This window comes from Dromiciops gliroides, chromosome 4 (genome assembly GCF_019393635.1).
Source record: "Dromiciops gliroides isolate mDroGli1 chromosome 4, mDroGli1.pri, whole genome shotgun sequence".
In the NCBI taxonomy this organism is placed as follows: domain Eukaryota; kingdom Metazoa; phylum Chordata; class Mammalia; order Microbiotheria; family Microbiotheriidae; genus Dromiciops; species Dromiciops gliroides.
Genome location: NC_057864.1, coordinates 461,189,553 through 461,209,867, shown reverse-complemented (window position 1 = coordinate 461,209,867; position 20,315 = coordinate 461,189,553). Strand labels below are relative to the sequence as shown.

Here is a 20,315-nt window from a genome sequence, read left to right as displayed (position 1 = left end):
TCTTTGGATATCAGATCTCTATCAGAGAAATTTGCCACAAAGATTTTCTTCCCACTTAACTGGTTTTACTTCCTGGTCTCATTGCATTGCTGATGTTTGTGCAAAAACTTTTCAATTTTATGAAAAAAGTTCCATTTTATCTTCTGTGATCCTCTTTTCTTTGTTGGGTCAAGAACTCTTCTCCTATACAGCCATGTATCTTCTTCCCTTCTCCTCTATCTATTTATGATCTAACTTTTAAAATCTGAATTATGAATTGATTTACACCTTATTGTGGTATATGGTGTGAGATGCTGGCCTGTCAAGTTTTCCACCACTGTTTGTTTATCAGTGAGTCCTTATCCCAGTAGTTGGTATGCTTGGGTCTATTGAACACTTTCTTATAATATTTGATTGCTTCTGGGTTTTTGCATAACTAATCCACTCCACTAATCAACTTTTCTATTTTTTTCAACCAGTACCTATTAGATTTAGTGAATACTGTTTTGTAGTATAGTGTTGTTTTTTTTTACTTTGTGTCCTCCCTTGGCCCCAAAGTGTTCATGTTACGACTGACAGATAACTTAATTGGAATGTCTCCTTCTTCATTCTCTCACCCATGCCAGGGAGAGTCACACATAGTCTATATTCATCTTCACTGGTCCTTGCTGCAATGAAGCAAAAACTTACACAGACTCCGAAAAGTCATGTTTTGATGGAGCACATCGATTTTATTCACTGAAAAGCTCTCCAAGTGATCAGAATTCCATTGGCACTGAGGCTACTCCTGACAGTAACATGACTAATACAACACACTTGTTAATAACACCAACCATTTTAATTAAATTAATAGCATCTGTGGAAGACAAACTCAGTTGATAGAAAATATAAAAATTTTTGCTGTACAAATTTTACATTACATTTAAAAAGAAAACAAGTTCATTTTTTAACCCTATGAGACTGTTTACACACACAAGGTGAAATCTCAGAGGATGTAGCAGTATTACACCAGCCCCTCCTCTCTCCCATACCAGTTTCACATTTATGTGCCCCCCAAAATTAGTAAAAACCCCAAACAAAAATACAGGCTAAGAGAGCTAAGCACATCTTTAAGTATCATCAGAAACATTATAAATGCCAAAGACTCCACTGCCTCATGCATATTTAAGGAATGGCCACTGAGAAATCCAGTCCACGCCTGCCATTCTAAATGGAAACTAGAACCTAGTAGAGTTCAAAATACCAAGTTGGACATCCAAGAAAATAGATGGCCAGCCAGCGTCAGGAGGGAGGGTGAAGGGGTCCCCCGGGGCTGGGTGGCTTTGCCTGGAATTAGGAAATGATTTCTAAGGCCTTAAGGTTTGCTTCCTATCTCAAACAAAGTTTGGATTTGGGCCTTGTTTGTTTTGTTTGTGCAGGGCAATGAGGGTTAAGTGACTTGCCCAGGGTCACACAGCTAGTAAGTGTCAAGAGTCTGAGGCCGGATTTGAACTCACGTCCTCCTGAATCCAGGGCCAGTTATTTGCCACTGCGCCATCTAGCTGCCCCTGGGCCTTAATTTTTTTTAAAAAGTGGGTAAGGACCAGTTCCAAGCAGGGTTCTAATCAGTGGTCTTTTCAGCCCATGAAGGACTCCGGGGTTTTCTCCTCAGACAGTTGCCAATAATTTACAGTATTCATTATCTTTCCAATATATCGCATAAACAAAACTAGGGAAAGCCACATGCAAGCAATTCAGCTACGTTTCATTTCACAGTCACCTGTAAAGATGAACAAAAAGGCCAAAGTGGGAGAAATGTTTCAGGTGATTTCCTCACCTTTAAAAACAGAACTCTCCTCCTCGTCCCTACCCCACCCCCACAAAACACAATCAAGTAAAGGAGAGGAGGGAAGTTTGGGTGCTTGCTAGCTCCTTCCTAGTCTAATATAAAGGAAGCGAATTAGAAAAGGGAGTTAACCCTTCTCTGACAAAGGAATGGAGTCACTCAGTACCTAAGGGCTCCTCTGAACTGTCAAGGCAATACTGTCTGTACGTTTTCATGCTGGGAGATCATCCCACCCACCTGGGAGGGAATCCTAAGGGCATCTCTTCTATTCCCTTGAGCCCAGTCAGCAAGCCCTGACCTTGACTCAGGCTCTCACCTACCCCACCAAGTGGTTAATTATATACTTATTGTATTTAAGTAAATGTATGCTTTCTCCCGCTTCTTTTAGACGGTATGATTTCACTGGCATAGGGGACTCCTAGGGAGGAAATTCTTCCTGCTATGCAGAATGACACCTGCTCTTAGAGAATTGTGGAGGGGGGTGGATGTGATTTGCTCGGGTCACATAGACAGTATGGGCTGCAATACTGTTCTTTGTACCCCCCCCCCGCCCCGCCCCAGCACTTAGCACTGTCCCTGGCCCATAGTAGGTACCTAATAAATGCTCGATGACTAGGCTATCTTTAAAGAGGGACTTGAAACAAAAGGTTAAGATTCGAACCCAGATCTCATTCCAGGCCTGGCTCTCTATCCCCTCCAACACCCAGACTACTATAGTACTCTAGCCTTCCTTTGCTCTATCTGGTCAACGGGAGACACAAAACCCACGGTCTCGGGGCAGAAGATGCTTGAAAGGCAGAAAACCAGGAGTGGTCTGTGAGTTATCAGGCTGAAGAGAGCCAATACTCAGGGCCCTGGAGGTCTGGGGGAAACCCTATTCCTTAAACAGGGAAGGTGCGGGCCCAGCCTGGAAAGTCCCAATGGAACCAGACACACCCAGGGGCACAGGCATGCACACACAAGGACACTGATCTAGGTGTAACAGAAAGAAGAGGCTCTGCCCCTGGGGGTCCCCATTAGCCCATCAGCAATCCTTTCCTGTCCCTGGGCTTTGGCTTCAGTCACTTTAAACAAGGACTCGATGGCTTCTGGGATCTCTTTTTGGCTCCGGCATCATATGATGCTGACACTAAGATGTGAGGCAAATGGAGCTGAGTGTTCAGAAGGAACTTGTCTGGCCAGGGTGGATGGAGAGGGGGTCGAGCTGAGAAGCGGAGATCAGCAGGGCCTTGGACTCCTGCGATCTGGCCTCAGCATTCACCCCCCCACCCCACCCCACCCCCGCCCCGGGCTCTGGGAACTGCAAGGTGTGGCTATCAAAAGAGCTGTTGGAAGGGGGGGGTGATTTCTCACCTCCTCCCCCCTCTCCAGAGGGGCTTCCTCCTTTAGCAGAGAAGTGGGAGCCCAGGGCCTGAAAGACTGTGAATCTCCTGCTTGGAAGGGGGGCCAAGGGATGGTGTTTGATGGCATGTCACCTACAAGAATGAGTTCAAGGACCTTGTACCTTCTTTAGAGTGGGGGAGGGGGTGGTCCTTCAGGTCGGCTTGCCGACTTTGAGGTGAGAACCAGAGTGAGTGGCCAGCCTTATCAGCAGGTGGTGAAGATGAAGACTAAGGGAGGGGGGTGGGCAGGAGGAGTAATTACCACCCTCTCCCCCCATCCCTTGGGGAAGACCCCAACTGCCAAAGGGACCGGGATGAGGATGCGGGAGCTTGACCACTACACCGCTCCCAGGGCACTCTCAGTAGCAATAAAGAAAGGCACTGCTAAGGATGCTGGGCCTAGTCAAGTTCTGGGCAGGGCTGAAAGGTTGGGCCTCCCAAGGTCTTTTGAGCCAGGCCTTCTCTGGCTCAACTTATCTTCTTTCTCCAGGCCTAATGACCTCTACTGGATCAGCCATCATTTTCCAAGGCCCATTTTTGGGGAGGATGGGGACAAACTGCCAGTGTTGGTTGTGTCTATAATATGAACCCAAGAACTGAGTCCAATCCACATGTGTAAGGACTGGACTCAGAGGACTAGAGTTGAAAGCACACTTTAGATACTAGCTGTGTGACCCTGGGCGAGTCATTCACCTCTCTATCACTTCCTCATCAGAACTAGAGGGTAGGATTAGAGCAGGAGTTCTTGACCTGGGTGGGGTTCATGGATAGATTTCCCCTCTCCTCTGAGATTCTCTGCAACACCCCCTCTGTGGGGCAGACTCACCCATCTACACATCTCACACCATATAAAAGGACTCAGCCATTCTCAGTGGAAAGGCACCCATGGCAATGGCCAATTGAGGACTGTGGGACAGTGTTCCCAAATATACAGCTGATATCTGGCAGAGTGTAAGCTTCTGAAGGGCAGGGAGTTATTTGGGTTTTTCTATTTCCAGGGTCTAGCACAATGGTGACAGGCACATAGTAGGTGCTTAATAAATGCTTGCTGAAGGAATAAAAAAGCTCCTGCCAAGAGGTAGTTGTCTCCCCACCAGAACATAAGTTCCTCATGAGTAGGGATTATTTCATTCTTTGTACTGTACATTCATTCTTAGTGCCTGGTATACAGTAGTGCTTAATAATTACTAGTAATTGATTGAAGAGAGCATCAGACAACCAGGAAAGGCAAAAAGTGGCTACTGAGGTTGTGCTGGGGGATGGGGGAAGGTATAGATGGGAGTTTACTGTGCTTCTCACTCCCTGCTTATTCCTCATCTCAACCATTTACCTTTGGCCTCACCCAGGCCAGGGGCCTCAAGTGCTCACTTTGGGTCTATCCCCCACTTCCTGGAGACCAGCTTCACGTCACTCTACTCCTTCCTGAAAGCTCCCAGGAGACAACTGCAGACACCCACTGTGGAGGCAGCAGCAGCAGCAGCAGCAGAGTTCTATACCCTGCTTACCCTCTAGTCCAGGGTGACCTTCCTGGGGAAGAGGGTGGGAAAAACCCGAATGGGCATCCTCTCCCAACTTGGTGCTGATCATGGAGTCCCCAGAATAGGAAACCACCTCTTATATCTTAGCCAGCAGAGGAAAAGATTGGGAGATCATAGCTTTGAGCTGGAAGGGACTACCTCTAGTGAAACCCCCTCCTTTTACAGATGGGGAAACTGAGTCCTGGAGAGGAGAAACAACCGGCCCACATTTCACATGGCTAGTCTCAGAGCCAGAGGGAACCTAAGAGGTCAGCTAGCCCAACCCCCTCATTTTACAGGTAAGAACATGGAGGCTTAGAGAAAATTACTTGCCCATGGTCACACAGCTGGGTTACATCAGAAGTGGGATTTGAACCCAGGTCCTCTGGAGTCAGATACCAGATTTTCCTCTGAATTACGCTATCCTATAGGTCTCAAGGACCTCCCCTATTAAGGGTCATTTTTCACTGATTCATGGAAGGCAGCAAGTGGTCAGAGTAAAATCGGGGTCCAATTGGAGCCCCAGAATGTCTGAGCCAGAAGGGACTCCAGAGGCCATCTTGTTCACCAAACCATGACAGAAAGGGGTCCCCTGTATAACGTACCCGACAAGGAGGCAGCCAGCAAACTTTGCTGGAAGACTTCAGGGAAGGGGGGAGGGGAAGACATTCCCTCCCTCTCCTTCCAAGGAATCCAGTCTTGGTTAGCTGGGTCCCCACCTTGGCTACCCTCAGCACAGCCCTTCCTATCATGGGTAGTCTGATGGATTTCTGAGATTCACCTTCCTAAGAGAAGGATCCCTTCCCCCCAACACCACCATTCAGGCCAACCAAACATCCAGGCTGTAGACCCCTTGGGTCACCTTTATTATTACCTAGCAAAAAACAACAACAACAAAAAAACCCCACTAAAAACCAAGTTCATTCAACAGAAAACTTACATGTAAACTTATTGTCTGTCTGGATTTATACACGCACATATATGTACCTAGAGAATCATATATGTGCCTGTATATGTATGTACACACATGCATACTATGCATGTTGTGAATATATACATATATCTGATCGTGTGTGTGTGTCCATATATACACATACACACTATGTGCAGCTCTACATTCAGGAGACAAATATATGTGTGTGCAAAGAGTCTGTTATGATGGTGGTGGGCAGGCTCCTGGCTGGCTCTGCTGGGAGAGTCTTAAGAAGTGGCTGATGGTTTGCAGAGTTGAGTTCTTCTTCATTTTCTTCTTGTTGTTGTTGTTGTTGTTGGGGATGGGGGTGGGGGAACAGAGAATAAAGGAGGAGAACAACAAACCCACAAAACAAAAAATAAAATAAAATATAAATCAACAGCAGTGAGAAACATTGCACACCAGGCTAAATCTTTGGATTACTGGACTCCGGGATGCCCATGCCAAACCTTTCAAACCGGGACACAACTTTGCTACTGTTAATGCTGAAAAAAGGAAGAGAAACACATGGTTTAGCCCCATTGTGGCATTCTGCTGGAGTCCCTAAACCTTCAAACAGGTGTGTGTGGGGGGGCAGTGGGGGGGGGAGTCCCCAGGGTCCAACAAAGAGCCCAGGCATCTGACAAAAGGGTAACAAGGATTTCACCAGTAACAAGGCCAGGGCATCCTACTACCACTTACTTGCCTTTGCAAGAGACGGAAGGCAAGCCGCCATTTTGCTTTCCTGGGCATTGGTCTGGGTAGACTAGAAAACGGGGGAGAGGAGGGGTGAGGAGGTGGAGTGAAGGACTGAGTCTCATGACAAGAAGAATCCTAACATGGGCTGCCCCAGGTGTGAAGCCCCCATCTGGTAAGCAGAGGAAGCCTAGCAGTCAAGAAAACCCAGGTTCAAATCTCACGTTGGTGATTTAGGTGAGTTCCCTCTTCTCTCCTATTCCTTTCACTTTGACCAATGAGGTAACTGAGACTCAGAGAGGGAAGTATCTTCCTTAGGATCTTTACCCATAAAAGGAAGTTCACAATAACTGAAGGATCCAAAGCACCAAAGGAGCCCCAACTGTTAAGTGGAGAGCCACTCAAGTGGACTGAGAGCAAGGATCCTTTTTCAAGTCATAAAATTAAAGTCTTTCCCATCTCCATTTGGTTGGAGAGGTGGGGGGGGGGGGGCTGTGGGCACAGAATGTGGCATACACAGTCACTGAGCTTGGCTTGGCTTAATTGTCCTTTTTTGTTGTTGTTTTTATAATAGAGGGCTGACTTTTCAGGGTAAGGAGGAAGTGAGGCAGAGCTGGGAAAGATCGAGATGTAAAAACAAAAGGCACCCAGGCAACTATTTAGAAAAAAATGCTCTTGGTTTTTTTTAACTGACTTTCCAAGATTAACAAGTAAACCAAGCCTCAAGAGCAAGGTGGCTGCAGAAGTACTACCTCCCATCAGAGAATTCCTGTGGTGCCAATTCATGGCACTCGGCAATCCTGGGTCTGTGCCAGGGTTACACGGGATAAATTTGGGGTCAGAAGGGATGTCTGGGATCCTCTCTCCTATCCCTTTCATTTTGACAGATGAGGTAACTGAGACTCAGAGAGAGAAGTGACTTCCTCAAGGTCACACGGGGAGTTAAGAATTGAGAAGGACTCGAACTCAGGACCTCAGACTCCTCATGCAATATTTGCCACTGCAAAACACCCCCTCTAGCTTTACTGTATTAAATGGGGTTTGCATTAACTGGGGTCCCCACAGTGCTAGGAGAAGCCCCGGGGGATGTGAGGAAAGCCCATGCTAGCCAGGCATGCAAACTTTAGGGTAGCCCTTGTGACAGCCTCCCATCCATCCAGGCTGTGAGAGCAGGAACAGAAACAGCATCTAGAGGAAATTTTCTTCCATGGACATTTCAGGCTGGGTCCTCCTGATCACAGGACCATGGATTGAAGGCTGGAGTCTGTGAGTTTGTTCTTTTAGAAATTCTCATCACTGTATTTCAACAGAGCTGGTTTCCCTTGCAATCCTCTGCATTTTATTTTAGGCATTTAAAAAACCTGACTCTGAGAAGGGGTCCAGGGGCTGCACCAGACAGCTGCCCAAGGGGCCTGGGGCCCAAAGAAGGGTAAGAGCCCCTGATTTAAGGGAACCTTGGAGGCCCAGGTGGGTCAGGGGCTCTGCCCGAGGTCACTCTGGTAGTCAGTGGCAGAGGTGGGATTTGAACCCTCTGCCTCCAAGTCATACACTCTTCCCACTACATCCTGGGGTGAAAGGGCTTGCAAACCTTTCCCTGATTTCTTTATAGGCTCTGGCTCAAGCCTTAGCCTCGTGATGCTGCTTATAGGATGACTCAATGGACTCGATGCCAAACATCCCTCACCCCTACAACATGGGCTCCAGGCTTCTCTGCCTGGGGCTGATGGGAACAGTGAGAAAGAACTGCCTGAAACCCAGAAGTTACCTCCAGGCGGGGGTTTTCAAAGCTGATCAAAGTGCTTTGGTGGGGAATAAACACAGGCGGCCACATCCAACACTTAGTGAAGGAGTTATTTCCCCAAAACGAGTGTGTTATACAAGCAAAAAAAATAAACCCCAAATAACAACAAAAATCGTAACAAAAAGGGAAGGATTTTTTATATATATAAAAATACTTTCAGAGGAAAGGATTCGGCGAGGCGGAGGTTACATCCCCCATGGTTAATGCAAAGAATCCAGGTTTGCATTTTAGTCAGTAGAGGCAACTGTTTGAGTTGAGAAGCCGATTAGGAGAGAGGGGAAAAAAGCCGAGGAGGCATGCAAGGCAGTGCCAGGAGCTACAACCTAGAAAAGGAAACAGACAAAATCGACAAATATACACAGACACACACCATTGGAGAGTTAGCAATCAGTGAAAAACAGTGGGAGCAAGCATTAGAGAAATGTTAGCTTGGGATCTGCCTGAGGCCCTAGGAATGATGATGGCTAGGGCAAGGGGCACGCTCTGGATCTGGGGAAGTGGGGTGACCTACTGCGGCTGCCAGTGACCACCTACTGTATATGTTATTTCCCCCGCTGGATTGTAGCCTCCTGGAGGACAGGGAATGGTTGTTTTTGTCTCTTTATCCCTTAGCACCTGACATAGTCCTAAGCCCTTGTTAAATATTTGTTGAAATGAAAGTGGGTAGTATTGTTTCTACACAGCCTGAAGACACAAAAAAACCTCCAACCCTACCCCCGCCCCAAATATTCTCAGAATGAAGGGTGGAGAAGCGAATATCAACTGATCTAGGGAAACTCAACAGGGATAACCACTAAACCATCAAACAAACCTTTTTAATGTTGACCTATTAAAGTAGATGTAAAAACATCATAGCCCACCCATCAGCTCTTTCTTCTCCAGATTTAAAGAGTCAAGAGGCTAGATGATGCCCTTTGAGATCGTGTCTGACTCAGTGGATCAAAGGATCGTCAATTGTGGGGCTAGACCTCTGAGTCTAGCTGGTCCAGAGCTTCTCAAAAGTTATGCCCTAGGAAGTGGCTAGGTGGCGCAGTGGGGGCAGCTAGGTGACACAGTGGATAAAGCACCCCTGGATTCAGGAGAATCTGAGTTCAAATCCAGCCTCAGACACTTGACACTTACTAGCTGTGTGACCCTGGGCAAGTCACTTAACCCCCATTGCCCCGCAAAAAAAAAAAAAAAAGTTATGCCCTATACTCTAGTAGGCCCTAAATTCCACTGGGTGTGCCATGAAGTTTGGGATATCATGTTATTGATTAAACAGATTAGAAGGGAATTTAGAAATAATTTTGTTTACTAGAAAAGCGACTTACCCAGCATATGGGACAGGGTAAGCTCAGTATTTGCACAAATAAGATGTGCCAAACCTTGACCTGGTAAAGAATTTTACCAAAACTTGGTCTTCTCTTACTGAACCTAGCTGTGTGGCCCTGGGCTAGTCTCTCATCCTCCCTGAGCCATCTGTAAAGTGGGGATAATAACAGCCCCTTCCTCCCGGGGATATAGGAAGAATCCAGTGCAGGTGAAGCAGTCTGGAAGCCCTGACATGCTCTGTAGATTTTTCCTGTTGGCACGATTTCCTAGCGGTGGGACCTTGGCTGAGTTAATTAACATGCCTGGGCCTCTGTCCCATCATCTATCCGGATGGGGAAGCCACCTGCTCTGATGTTGTAAACAGATGGGTTTTACCAGAGAGAAACACGATAGAAATGGGAGCTACGGTCCCTGGGACTTGGGCAGAGAAAGACGGAGGGGGGGGGCGGCCACTCTGTTGGCAGGGCCCTGACCATGTCACAAGTTCGCAGGATTCTAAGTCTAGGGCTGGAAAGGGCCTCCAAAGTCCCCTTGTGGGCCAACCCCCACATTTTACAGATGAGGAAATTGAGGAAGGAATATGACCCGCCTAAGGTCCCATAGATGGTTCATGTCAGAGGCAGGATTCGGTCCCAGGCCCCCTGACTCCAGAGCCAGGGCTCTGCCCCCGTATTGTCAGGGTGAAGAACTACTAGGTGGGCCTCCTCCACCTGCCACCACCGCCTGGCTCTGAATAGGGACCCCTGTCCCCAAGCAAATGCTCTCATGGCCTCCTATGGATTCTCCCTCAGTTCCTGGCCTATCTTTAACCACAAAACCATACTTATCCCAATACTCAGAATCCCTAGGGGATTCAACAGGTAGAAGAGACTTCTAGACCTGAAGTCAGAGGACTTGGGTTCAAATCCTGCCTCTGACACTTCCTAACTAGAGGACAAGCCACTTAAACTCTCTCATTCTCAATTTACTCATCTAGAAAATGAGGGGGGCTGGACATGATCACCTCTGAGGTCCCCTGCCAGCCCCACATCTATGATGCTGGATGATCCCATGGGCCCTGGAGATATCTTAAATGTGCCTTCCTCCCATGTTAATTTGGAGGAGCAAATGACAGAAACCTATATAAGGTGCGTTGCCAATCTTGGAGCACTACAAAAATGCTAACTATTAATCACGTGGTTGTATCCACAGATAGCCTAGGACCATAGATTAGGGGAGGAAGGTGCCCACTTGGGTTGCTAAACTCAAACATTTCACCTAGAGAAGTGCTACATGTGCTTGTTAGCACCCTCTAAAATTTGACCTTCTGGGTCAGAACCCCAGGCACCCCACCCTAGTTAAGGCTTTTGCACTTAATGACATAAAGAACTTTGGGGGAAGAGATGGGGATTCATTGTTTTGGGTTCAGTCCTGGAACTGACTACGAGATGCTCTGGCATGATTATGGGACAAATCCTGTTCAAAACAAAAGGGTCATGATGGTACAATTCTATGTCATGGTCAAGATTTCCAAGCCCCAGCCAGGTTCTGGCTCATCTATTTCAAGCAACACTCTTTGACTTTGTATCTCCAATGTCTGGGACACACTTAGATTGTAAGATCCTTGAGGATGGGGGTATATTTTTGCTTTTTTTTAAAGCACAGTGTCTGGTAAACAATAGGTGCTTGATAAATGCTTGCTGCTGCTGCTTATTAATATTTGTTGACTGATTGACAATGAAAGAGCATGGCATTTGCCTTTTAGGACTGTCCCTTCATTTTGAAGAAGGGATGTAAATAATTAGGTAAGGTTTCCAAAATCTCCCCCCAAAAAATCAGACTAAGCAATCATCCCCAAAGGAAATTAGACATTATTGGCACCTCTGCCCCGCCCCTTCCCCGCCCCCATCCCCAAACCTTGATGGATGAGGTCAAAGCCAACAGGAGAGACAAAGCCCAATGTATGTGGGTAGAGCAGGGACTTATTAGGCAAAGGAATTCGGGGTGAAAGGGAAGCCAGTCCAGGCAGAGAGGATCTTCTGGAGGCAGAAGGATGCAAGGCTCCCACAAAGGCAGAAATAAAACCCAGGGCCCAGAGAAAAGTACCAGAGGGGAACTTTAATGATGAATCAGTAATGGGGATGCTTCCAACCATTGCCAAAGCTGAAGGGGAAAGGTGCCTGAGGGTGAGGGGAGCCCTTTTATTTGTGAGGCACAAAAACACAAGCAACACCCTCTCTGGGGTGGTCTTGTGCCCCACAGAAGAGGCTGTGTCTTTCAGTGGTTAACTTGTCTAGGATGTTGTGAAGTCTTAGGCCAGACTGGTACCTAGTAGGTGCTTAATAAATGCTTATTGACTGGACCATACCCTAGTAAACCTCCCTGAGGGGACCTAAAAGGACTTATCACTTCTGTTGGCCACTCACTGTCAAGTTTCCTTTGGTCTCCTAAGGGGCATTCACCCAGAGTGGAAAGATAGCAGAGAAAAAATGGAAGGCAGGAAATGCTCCCTACCTAGGCCTGTGATTTCATTGCCTTGGGGAATTCCCATTGTGGAAACTCCCTTCACTGATGCAGACCAGCAACTCCTCAGTAACTTAATTTACCTGGAGCAGAGAGTGTAAGTGACTTACCCAGAGTCACAAAATTAGAATTATAATCACAATCACTAACATTTATACGGCGCTTTCTGGTCTGCAAAGGACTTTACATATGTTAACTCAGTGATCTAGTCAGTCAGTGTGTGTCAGATTCAGGACTTGTACTCAGGTCTTCCTGATTCCAAGTCTGGCCCTTTGTCAATCATTCTACATCGCCCTTCCCCCTTAGCCGATGAAATGATAATTAACTTCTGTGTTCGGGGAGAGGGAGGATATGCTAAGGATCTCCAACTTTGGGGGTCTCAGTCAATGGGAAGACCAGGTACACATGGAGGTAGCTTAGGCCAAACTCACTTATCTTCTTTTCCATTTGAGGGACTGGATGATTCATGGAGAAATAAGAAAGCATCAATCCCTCAACTTGCCAGTTCACCTTTTAAGAAAAACCCACTTTGTTGCATGGGAGTCAAAAATGAAAACATGAGACAGGAGCTAGAGAAGAAAAGTGGAGGGAGGGATGCAGGACGGATGATGGGCATATCAGCACAATGGTGAGGAACAGGCCCCAACAGGACACACGCTATTCCTCCAAGAGGGGCCGGAAGGTCCCCTTAAATTCTGGGTGGTAGAAGCGCCCTTTGGAGTAGCGATTCCGCCAGCGTCTGGGGCCAAGCCAAGCCGAGCCGCCATATTGACGTTTGGAGAAGTGTGGTATGCCATCCAGGACAGTCAGAAGCCAACAGGACGGAGGGTGGAGATGAGAACAGGGTGAAGGAAGACACGATAAAAAATGGAGTGGCAGAGAAAGAGGAGGTGTGACAAGCCAGTTTTGAGGAGAAATACACCCCAGGACAGACACCGATGGAAAAGAGAAGAGAAAAAATGAAAATTAGAAGCTGAGCTCGGGAAAGCAGGAATCATGAGCAGAAAGGTGCTGGTGATCAACCAGGGGTAAATATATTGGCATTTGTGTCCCTGGGCTGTGAAAACATCCCCCTTCTTTTTAATGACATAATTATTTTTATATATTTCATTAAATATTTCCCAATCCCATGTAAAAGAAAAAAAAATTGGGGGGGGTGAGGCAATTGGGGTTAAGTGACTTGCCCAGGGTCACACAGCTAGTAAGTGTTAAGTGTCTGAGGCCGGATTTGAACTCAGGTCCTCCTGACTCCAGGGCCAGTGCTCTATCCACTGTGCCACCTAGTTGCCCCAAAAGAATTTTTAACAATACATTTTTGGGGTGGGGCAATGAGGGTTAAGTGACTTACCCAAGGTCACATAGCTAGTAAATGTCAAGTGTCTGAGGCCAGATTTGAACTCGGGTCCTCCTGAATCCAGGGCCAGTGCTCTATCCACTGTGCCACCTAGTTGCCCCCTTAACAATACATTTTTTAAAATTTGAGAGGTCTCTAAAATTTAGGGTCTCTTTTGATGGACCTGTGCGGCTACATCCCAGAGTCACAGAAGGTGATTCCACAGAGGTGGAGGGACCTCAGAGGTCAGAGGATCTTAGATCTAGAGCTCAAAGGGACTGGGGAGGCCATCTGGTACAATCTCAAAGAAGGAAACTGAGGCCCAAGAGGCCAAATGAAGTGTTTGTGGTCTCAGAGATACCTTTGGTCTGGTGTCTCAGTCAGGAGTTGCCAATCTGTATTAGGGGATGGAGGTTCCACACTGAGAAGGTTGCCTCCCCCATCTGTAATATGAGGGGCACAGACTGAAGGATGCCCCCAAGTTCCCTTCCAGATCTAAATCTGAGGTCTCAAAGTGAAGACTTTCCTAAGCCAGATTGATCTTCCCTCCAACTAGACCCAAAATCAGAGGTTTGACTTCATCCCTTTCCAAAGCTGGATGTGGACAGGCCCCAGAGGGACACTGCAGAAATGCAGCTCTAGGGCTGGGTGGAGCCATACTCCTTGGCACCAGCAGCTCACTATGGGCCGCCATTTTATCCATGAGTGTTGCTGTCCCAGGAATGCCAATATATATATATATATATTTTTTTTTTTTGTCTTTTTTTTTAGGCAAAGGGGGTTAAGTGACTTGCCCACGGTCACACAGCTAGTAAATGTCAAGTGTCTGAGGCCGGATTTGAACTCAGGTACTCCTGAGTCCAGGGCCGGTGCTTTAACCACTGCGCCATCTAGCTGCCCCAGCCAATATATTTTTGACAAAAGGAAATGTCCCAAAATGTAATCTACATTCCAACCAATCACACCAGACAGCTTTTGAGATGGATGCATTTGGAAACATTGTATTCTAAGTCCGTGGCCTGAAATGTGTGTGGGGGGGGGAGGGGGCGGGTAAGGAAGTAAATGCTTGTGCTATTGGCCAATAGATGCATTACTGAGGAAGACCAAGTTAGGGACCTATTCTGTGGCAGCTAGATATTTTATTTGGATGTGTGTGTATGCGCGCGCGTGCATGTGTGCATGTCTGTCTGTCTCTGTCTCTGCTTTCTCTTTCCTCTTTCTCTTCTCTGTTTCTCTCTCCTTTCTCTTTCCTTCTCTCCTTCTCTCTCTCCTCTCTCTTCCTCCTTCTCTCTCCTTTCTCTCTGTCCTCTCTCTCTCCCCCTCCTCTCTCTGTCTCTCTCTGCTTCTTTCTCTCCTCTGTCTCTCCTTTCTCTCCTTCTCTCTGTCTCTCTCCTCTCTTCCTCCTTCTCTCCTTTCTCTTTTTTCTTTCTCTCCTTTTCTATCTCTCCTCTCTGTCTCTCTTCTTTCTCTCCTATCTCCCCTCCTTCTCTCTCTGTCTCTTTGCTTCTCTCTCCTCCTCCTTCTCGCTCTCCCTGTCTCTCTCCTTTTCTCCCTGTTTCTCTCTCCTTTCTCTTGCCTCTTTCTCTCTCTCTCTCTCTCTCTCTCTCTCTCTCTCTCTCTCTCTCTCTCTCTCTCTCTCTCTCTCTCTCCCTCCCTCCCTCCCTCCCTCCCTCCCTCCCTTAAAGTTTCCTTGTCTGTATATTCAGCCCATCTTTAGGACCTACCTTCTATGTCACACACAGTGTGGGGTAGTAGACGGTGCTGGCCTCAGAGTCAGCAACCCAGGAAAAATACTGGGTTCTAGTCTCCTCTCTGACACCTTTTGGGGGTGTGACCCTGGACAAGTGACTTGGCCTCTCACTTCTCTATGCTAGGTGGTGGGAACCCAAAGGCCTAATAATAATAATAATAATAATAATAAAAATGTTTGGAGCCGCCCCTGGCCCTCAGAGAGCCTCCAGCCTAAAATGAGGCCAGAAGTAAAGAGACAACCATGAAGGGCCTTTTCCAGTCCGATGACTTCTCTTGGCCTCAGTTTCCCCATCTCTAAAAGGAGGGGTTGGACTAACTGATCTTTAAGATCTGTTCTAGCTCTAAACTTGGCATGGAATCTGTGTGTCTGAAGGCTATGGGATGTCCCACAAGTCAGAGAGCAGGTGTGAACTTTAATGATTTTTTAGGTTTTAATAGCTTTGAACTGCCCTAAGACTTTTGGGATATTTCGTGTAAGTGATATGCATGTGTATGTGTACATGTGGATACACATGTCCATGCATGCATGCACATGTGTATAAATGTTATGTGTGTGTTCACAGACATATTATAACATACCACATATATGCAGTTAGAAAAATCTGTGTGTGTGTATGTGTGTGTGTGTGTGTACATACATGTGAGATTCTCCACCCATGAGATGGGATGGAAAGCTTCACACCTGCCCTACACCTCTCCCAGGACTGTCCTGAGGGGAAGGTGGGGGAAATGTGAAGATCCCAGAGGTCTGGCTGTGCCTAGACACATGTAGTCACTGTGCAGACACACCCGTCTTTGAAAAATCCTATCTGTGTATAAAGATAATTGGGGGGTGGGGTTGTTAATGATGCTTTCTCATTTCTCACTGACCTTTAGAATTTACAAGAGCCCACGCCTTGGTGGAAGGAGATGGTTCAGTCCCAGGGGCCACCCCTGGGGTCCCAACCTGACTTCTTTCCTCTCCCCTTCCCTTCCTATAGGTGAGGACTGGAAACTGATTGAGGGAAGGATGCTCACTATTTACTGGAGCCCAATCCCCTTCCCCAAAGCTTCCTTGCCATAGAAGTGATCCCCCCTCCCTCAATGGCCCTTACTGTCACTTTGGGCCAGCAGGGGATCAGGGTAGGCCTGCATGAGCTTGTTCAGGCCTGGGGAACTTCAGAACAGAGGATGCAGGAGAAGGGGGGCACGGCACCCGAGGCAGAGGCCCTGGGGCCTCCAGAGGGATGGCAGACGGGCTCTGGGGGATACTTACTCAGCCGATTTCCAGAAGTGGCCTGGGTGAGAGAGGCGCCGGTTCAGTTTGGGCAGTTTTTCCATCATTTCCATTAGGAGGGGAAAGCTGGGTCTCTCTTGCAGGTCGAAAGCCCAGCAAGCAGACAGGATCTCCTGCAGCGTGAAAGGTCATTCATTTATTCAATCTACAAGCATTTGTCAAGCACCTACAATGAGAGAACTCTTGTGCTAGGCACAGTTTGGGGAATGAAGGAGGGAGAGACTAATAGAGCCGTACCTATCCATGCTGTCAAGGAGCTTAGGGGTAGGGGTGGGGGGACCCCTAGACAGGTAAAGAAATACAAAGTAACTTAGGTGGTGAGGAGGCACTAACAGTTGGGAAGACTGAGAAAGGCTTCCTGCAGGTGGGAGCTGAGCCTTGGAGGAAACAAAGGCTGTTAAGTGTTCGTGCTGAGGAGGGAGCACAGTGGGGGACAGCCTGGGCAAAGGTGCAAAGGCTGGGTGGAGATGGAGAGTAACAAGTAGGCCAGGTTGGCAGGAAGGTGGCGATGGTAAAGGGGAGGTAAGGGCAATATTCCTGCAGAGGTGGGATGGAATAAAACTATGAAGGGCTTTGAAAACCAAATGGAGAAATGAACATCCCCATGGGCCACAAATGGACTTAGAAAAACACAAATTAGTTACTCATGGAGTCCTTTCTAGAATCAGGTTTTTTAAATGCATAAGATAAATATATGACAAGAATTGCAAAGGAAACCAATTCTATTGAAAGCCATTATACTGGGGACCACTAGGTGGCTCAGTGGATAGAGCACCGGCCCTGGATTCAGGAGGGCCTGAGTTCAAATCCAGCCTCAGACACTTGACACTTACTAGCTGTGTGACCCGGCAAGTCACTTAACTCTCATTGCCCCGTGTGTGTGTGTGTGTGTGTGTGTGTGTGTGTGTGTGTGTGTGTGTGTGTGTGTGTGTGTCTGTCGGGGAGGTCATTATTCTAATAGTTGTTTGGGTTGTTTTTTTTAAGTTCATTGGCCCCAGATTCAGAAGCCCCCACTGCGCCTTGGGCTCTTCTGCCCCCTGTTACTGTCTTTAGAATCCTGCTCTCCTCCCCACCCCCCCTTCTCCCCTCTCCAGCCCCAACCCTGCCCCGTCCCACCTCGGCCCAAGCTCTTCAAGCATGACAGCCACTTACACTGACTTCCTTCCCCAGGCTGATCCCGGCCAGAACATGCTTGACGCCTTCCCCGCTTCCAATCTGCCAGATCAGGGCTTCTGCAGCTTGGGTCTGAAAAGGCCAGTCTCTTGCTTGTAGCTCATACCAAACCGTCCTGAAAAGAACAACCAGACTGAGTCGGGACAGCTTTTTGTGATCTCATGGACCTGTCCATAGGGTTTCTTGACAAAGATACTGGAGTGGTTTGCCATTTTCTTCTCCAGCTCATTTGAGGAAACTGAGGCAAACAGAGTGAAGTGACTTGCCCAGGGTCACACAGCTAGTAAGTGTCTGAGGCCAGATTTGAACTCAGATCCTTCTTATTCCATGGCCAGAACTCTAGCCCCTGCACCACCTAGCTGTCCCTCCCCCCAAATGAGGCATACAGAGGATAAATGACTTTCTCAGCTAGTAGTAGTTATTTGAGGTAAAATTTGAACTCAGGTCTTCCTGACTCAAGATCCTGGGCTCTACCCACTGTACCAGCCATCTATCTGATTCTGGGTTGGTGAAGCAGTAGACGATGAAGTAGTAGATATAGGGCTGGACTTACTTAAGAGTCAGGCAGACCTGGATTTGAATCCTGCCTTTCCACTTACCAGCTATGTAACCACTGGGGCTACAAGAACAAATCACTTTCCTGAGCCTCAGTTTTCTTATCTATAAAATGGGGTTGATAATACTTGTCATTCTCCCACCCCACTCCTTTGCAGTGATGTGTATGTATGCATGTGGGGTGTATGTATGTATGCATGTATGTATGCATGTATATATGCATGTATGTATGTGTATGTATATATACACACATATGTATGTGTATGCATATATATACACCCACATACATATATACACATATATTTTCAGACTTTAAAAAAAAAATCTTGATTGGTTTTCCTAGTTTTTTCCCCTCTTCTTTCTATTTTTCTTTTTTTCCCCTTTAAAATATTACCAGTCATACATGATGGCTGTCTGGGTGGGTCAAGGGGAAGAGATATTCCTGGTAGAAATGTGGGTGATGTAAAAACAAAAGATACCAACAAAAATTTATTCCAAAAAATAAGACCTGTCATAAGAGGTAGGGGGGTACAGTGGGTGGAGAGTGGAGTGGGAGTGCTGAAGTCAGTGAGTCATGTTTGAGTTTAAGTACTGATTTGGACACATACTGTCTATAAATTCAACTTCAGACCCTTACTAGCTGTGTGACCCTGGGCAAGTCATTTCACTCTGTTTGCCTTGGTTTCCCCATCTGTCAAATGAGCTGGAGAAGGAAATGGCAAACCATTCTAGTCTCTTTGTTAAGAAAACCCCAAATGGGGTCACGGGAGAGTCGGACATGACTGAAAACGACCAAACAATACAACAACGACTCATTCACCCTCTTAGTGCCCCCAGACAATTCTCTAATGCTGTAAGTTACAGATGAGTTGCCAACCTACATCAGTGAAGAGAGTTTCCATGTTGGAAGTTCTCTACACTGGTGAAATGGTCTGGATCATTTCCTCCCCCTAAATATCTCCAATACCTGAATCAACTCTCTCATAGCGTTGCTGGGACAGTCAAGTGAGACAGGATGTCTATAAAGTGCTTTGGAAACCTTAAAGTGTCCCATCAGCCATCATCCTCGGGAAAGGTTCCCAGGCTCCGGAGGCTCTTTATTGATTTACCTCTTTGCTATCAATCTCTGACTCCAATTTCATACTGTCATTTTCTAAAATTTCCTTCACTCGTCTATTTAAACTGCTATCATCTGGTCATCTTTCCTCTTCACAAAGGCCCGTTATTCCCCTGACTTGTACATGGCGGCCAAGGGGCCCCTTGAGAGCTGTGTAATATGACTCAAGCAGCTGGAGATGGCTGGTCTACACGGCCAAAGGGAGTTAATCATTAGCAGATTCTCTCAAGCCTCAAGCAAAGGTCTCACCTTTGAGAAGCCACCTTCATCTTTGTGCCCTCCCCCACCCCTAAGATTTTATCCTGTCTATATCTCGTTAGTATATGGTTGTTTGTCTATTATCTCCCCCATTGGACTGTAAGATCCTGGAGGGCAAGGACTGCTTATTTCTTGTCTTTCTTTGTATCCCCAGCACTTAGCAAGGTGCCTACTAGTACACTGTAGGAGGTTAATAAATACTTGTTGATTCACTGACCACTAACACGGGGAGCAGCTGGAGACACTTGGCCCAGACTCTTCCCCATTTGCCCCTTCAAGGAGAAAAGAGAAAAAGACACCCCGGGGCTTCAGCTCACCCAAAGGCATACACATCAGCGGCTTTGGAGAAGGGTAGCTTGTCTTCATCTTTCCCCGGCGTCATCTCCCGGACGATTTCAGGGGCCAGGTAGCACAGCCAGTCGTGCGGCAGCTTCAGCTCATTCTCCCGCCTGAATTATAAAAAGCCAGAAAAAAGAATTAAAGAGTTTGGTGTTTCCAAGGTCCCCTTCTGCTTCCATGAAGTTGATGAGCTAATTTCCCACATTCTAACCTAGGGAAGGCAGTAAACAGAATAGATCAGGGGTTCTGAACCCAGGGTCTGTGAAATTAGTTTTTAAAAACACTTTGATAACTGGATTTCAGTGGAATTTATTTTCTTTGTGATCTTGTGTATTTTATTTTGTGCATTTCAAACTGTGATTCTGAGAAGGGGTCCATGGGATTCACCAGACTGTGTGCCCAAGCAGTCTGGGACAAAGACAAGGCAAAAAACACCTGGCATTAATGAATGTATCACCCAAGCAGCAAGTTGAATCTGGAAATTCCCAATCAAGAGTAGGCTGGGACTTTGTGTTGCTCTGTTTTAGGCATTATCACCAAAGGA

The 20,315-nt window shown here is 47.0% G+C and overlaps 1 protein-coding gene across 8 annotated transcripts in view; it reads right to left on the bottom strand.

Moving 5' to 3' along the window:
- Positions 1 to 684: 684 nt before the first annotated feature.
- KSR1 (kinase suppressor of ras 1) overlaps positions 685 to 20,315 on the bottom strand; it is a 224,777-nt gene continuing 205,146 nt past the window's right edge. For 2 of the 8 annotated variants that reach the window (XM_044002776.1, XM_044002774.1), the window contains 4 exons: positions 19,750 to 19,881; positions 17,482 to 17,617; positions 16,309 to 16,442; positions 685 to 6,161 (listed from right to left, as the gene is read on the bottom strand). In XM_044002776.1, the coding sequence (XP_043858711.1) occupies positions 6,083 to 6,161; positions 16,309 to 16,442; positions 17,482 to 17,617; positions 19,750 to 19,881 (481 nt within the window). In that variant the 3' untranslated portion in view covers positions 685 to 6,082. Of the gene's footprint in view, positions 8,476 to 11,523; positions 12,708 to 16,308; positions 16,443 to 17,481; positions 17,618 to 19,749; positions 19,882 to 20,315 lie in introns of those variants that run through there. The other 6 variants (XM_044002775.1, XM_044002773.1, XM_044002779.1 and 3 more) reach the window with 4 other exon arrangements.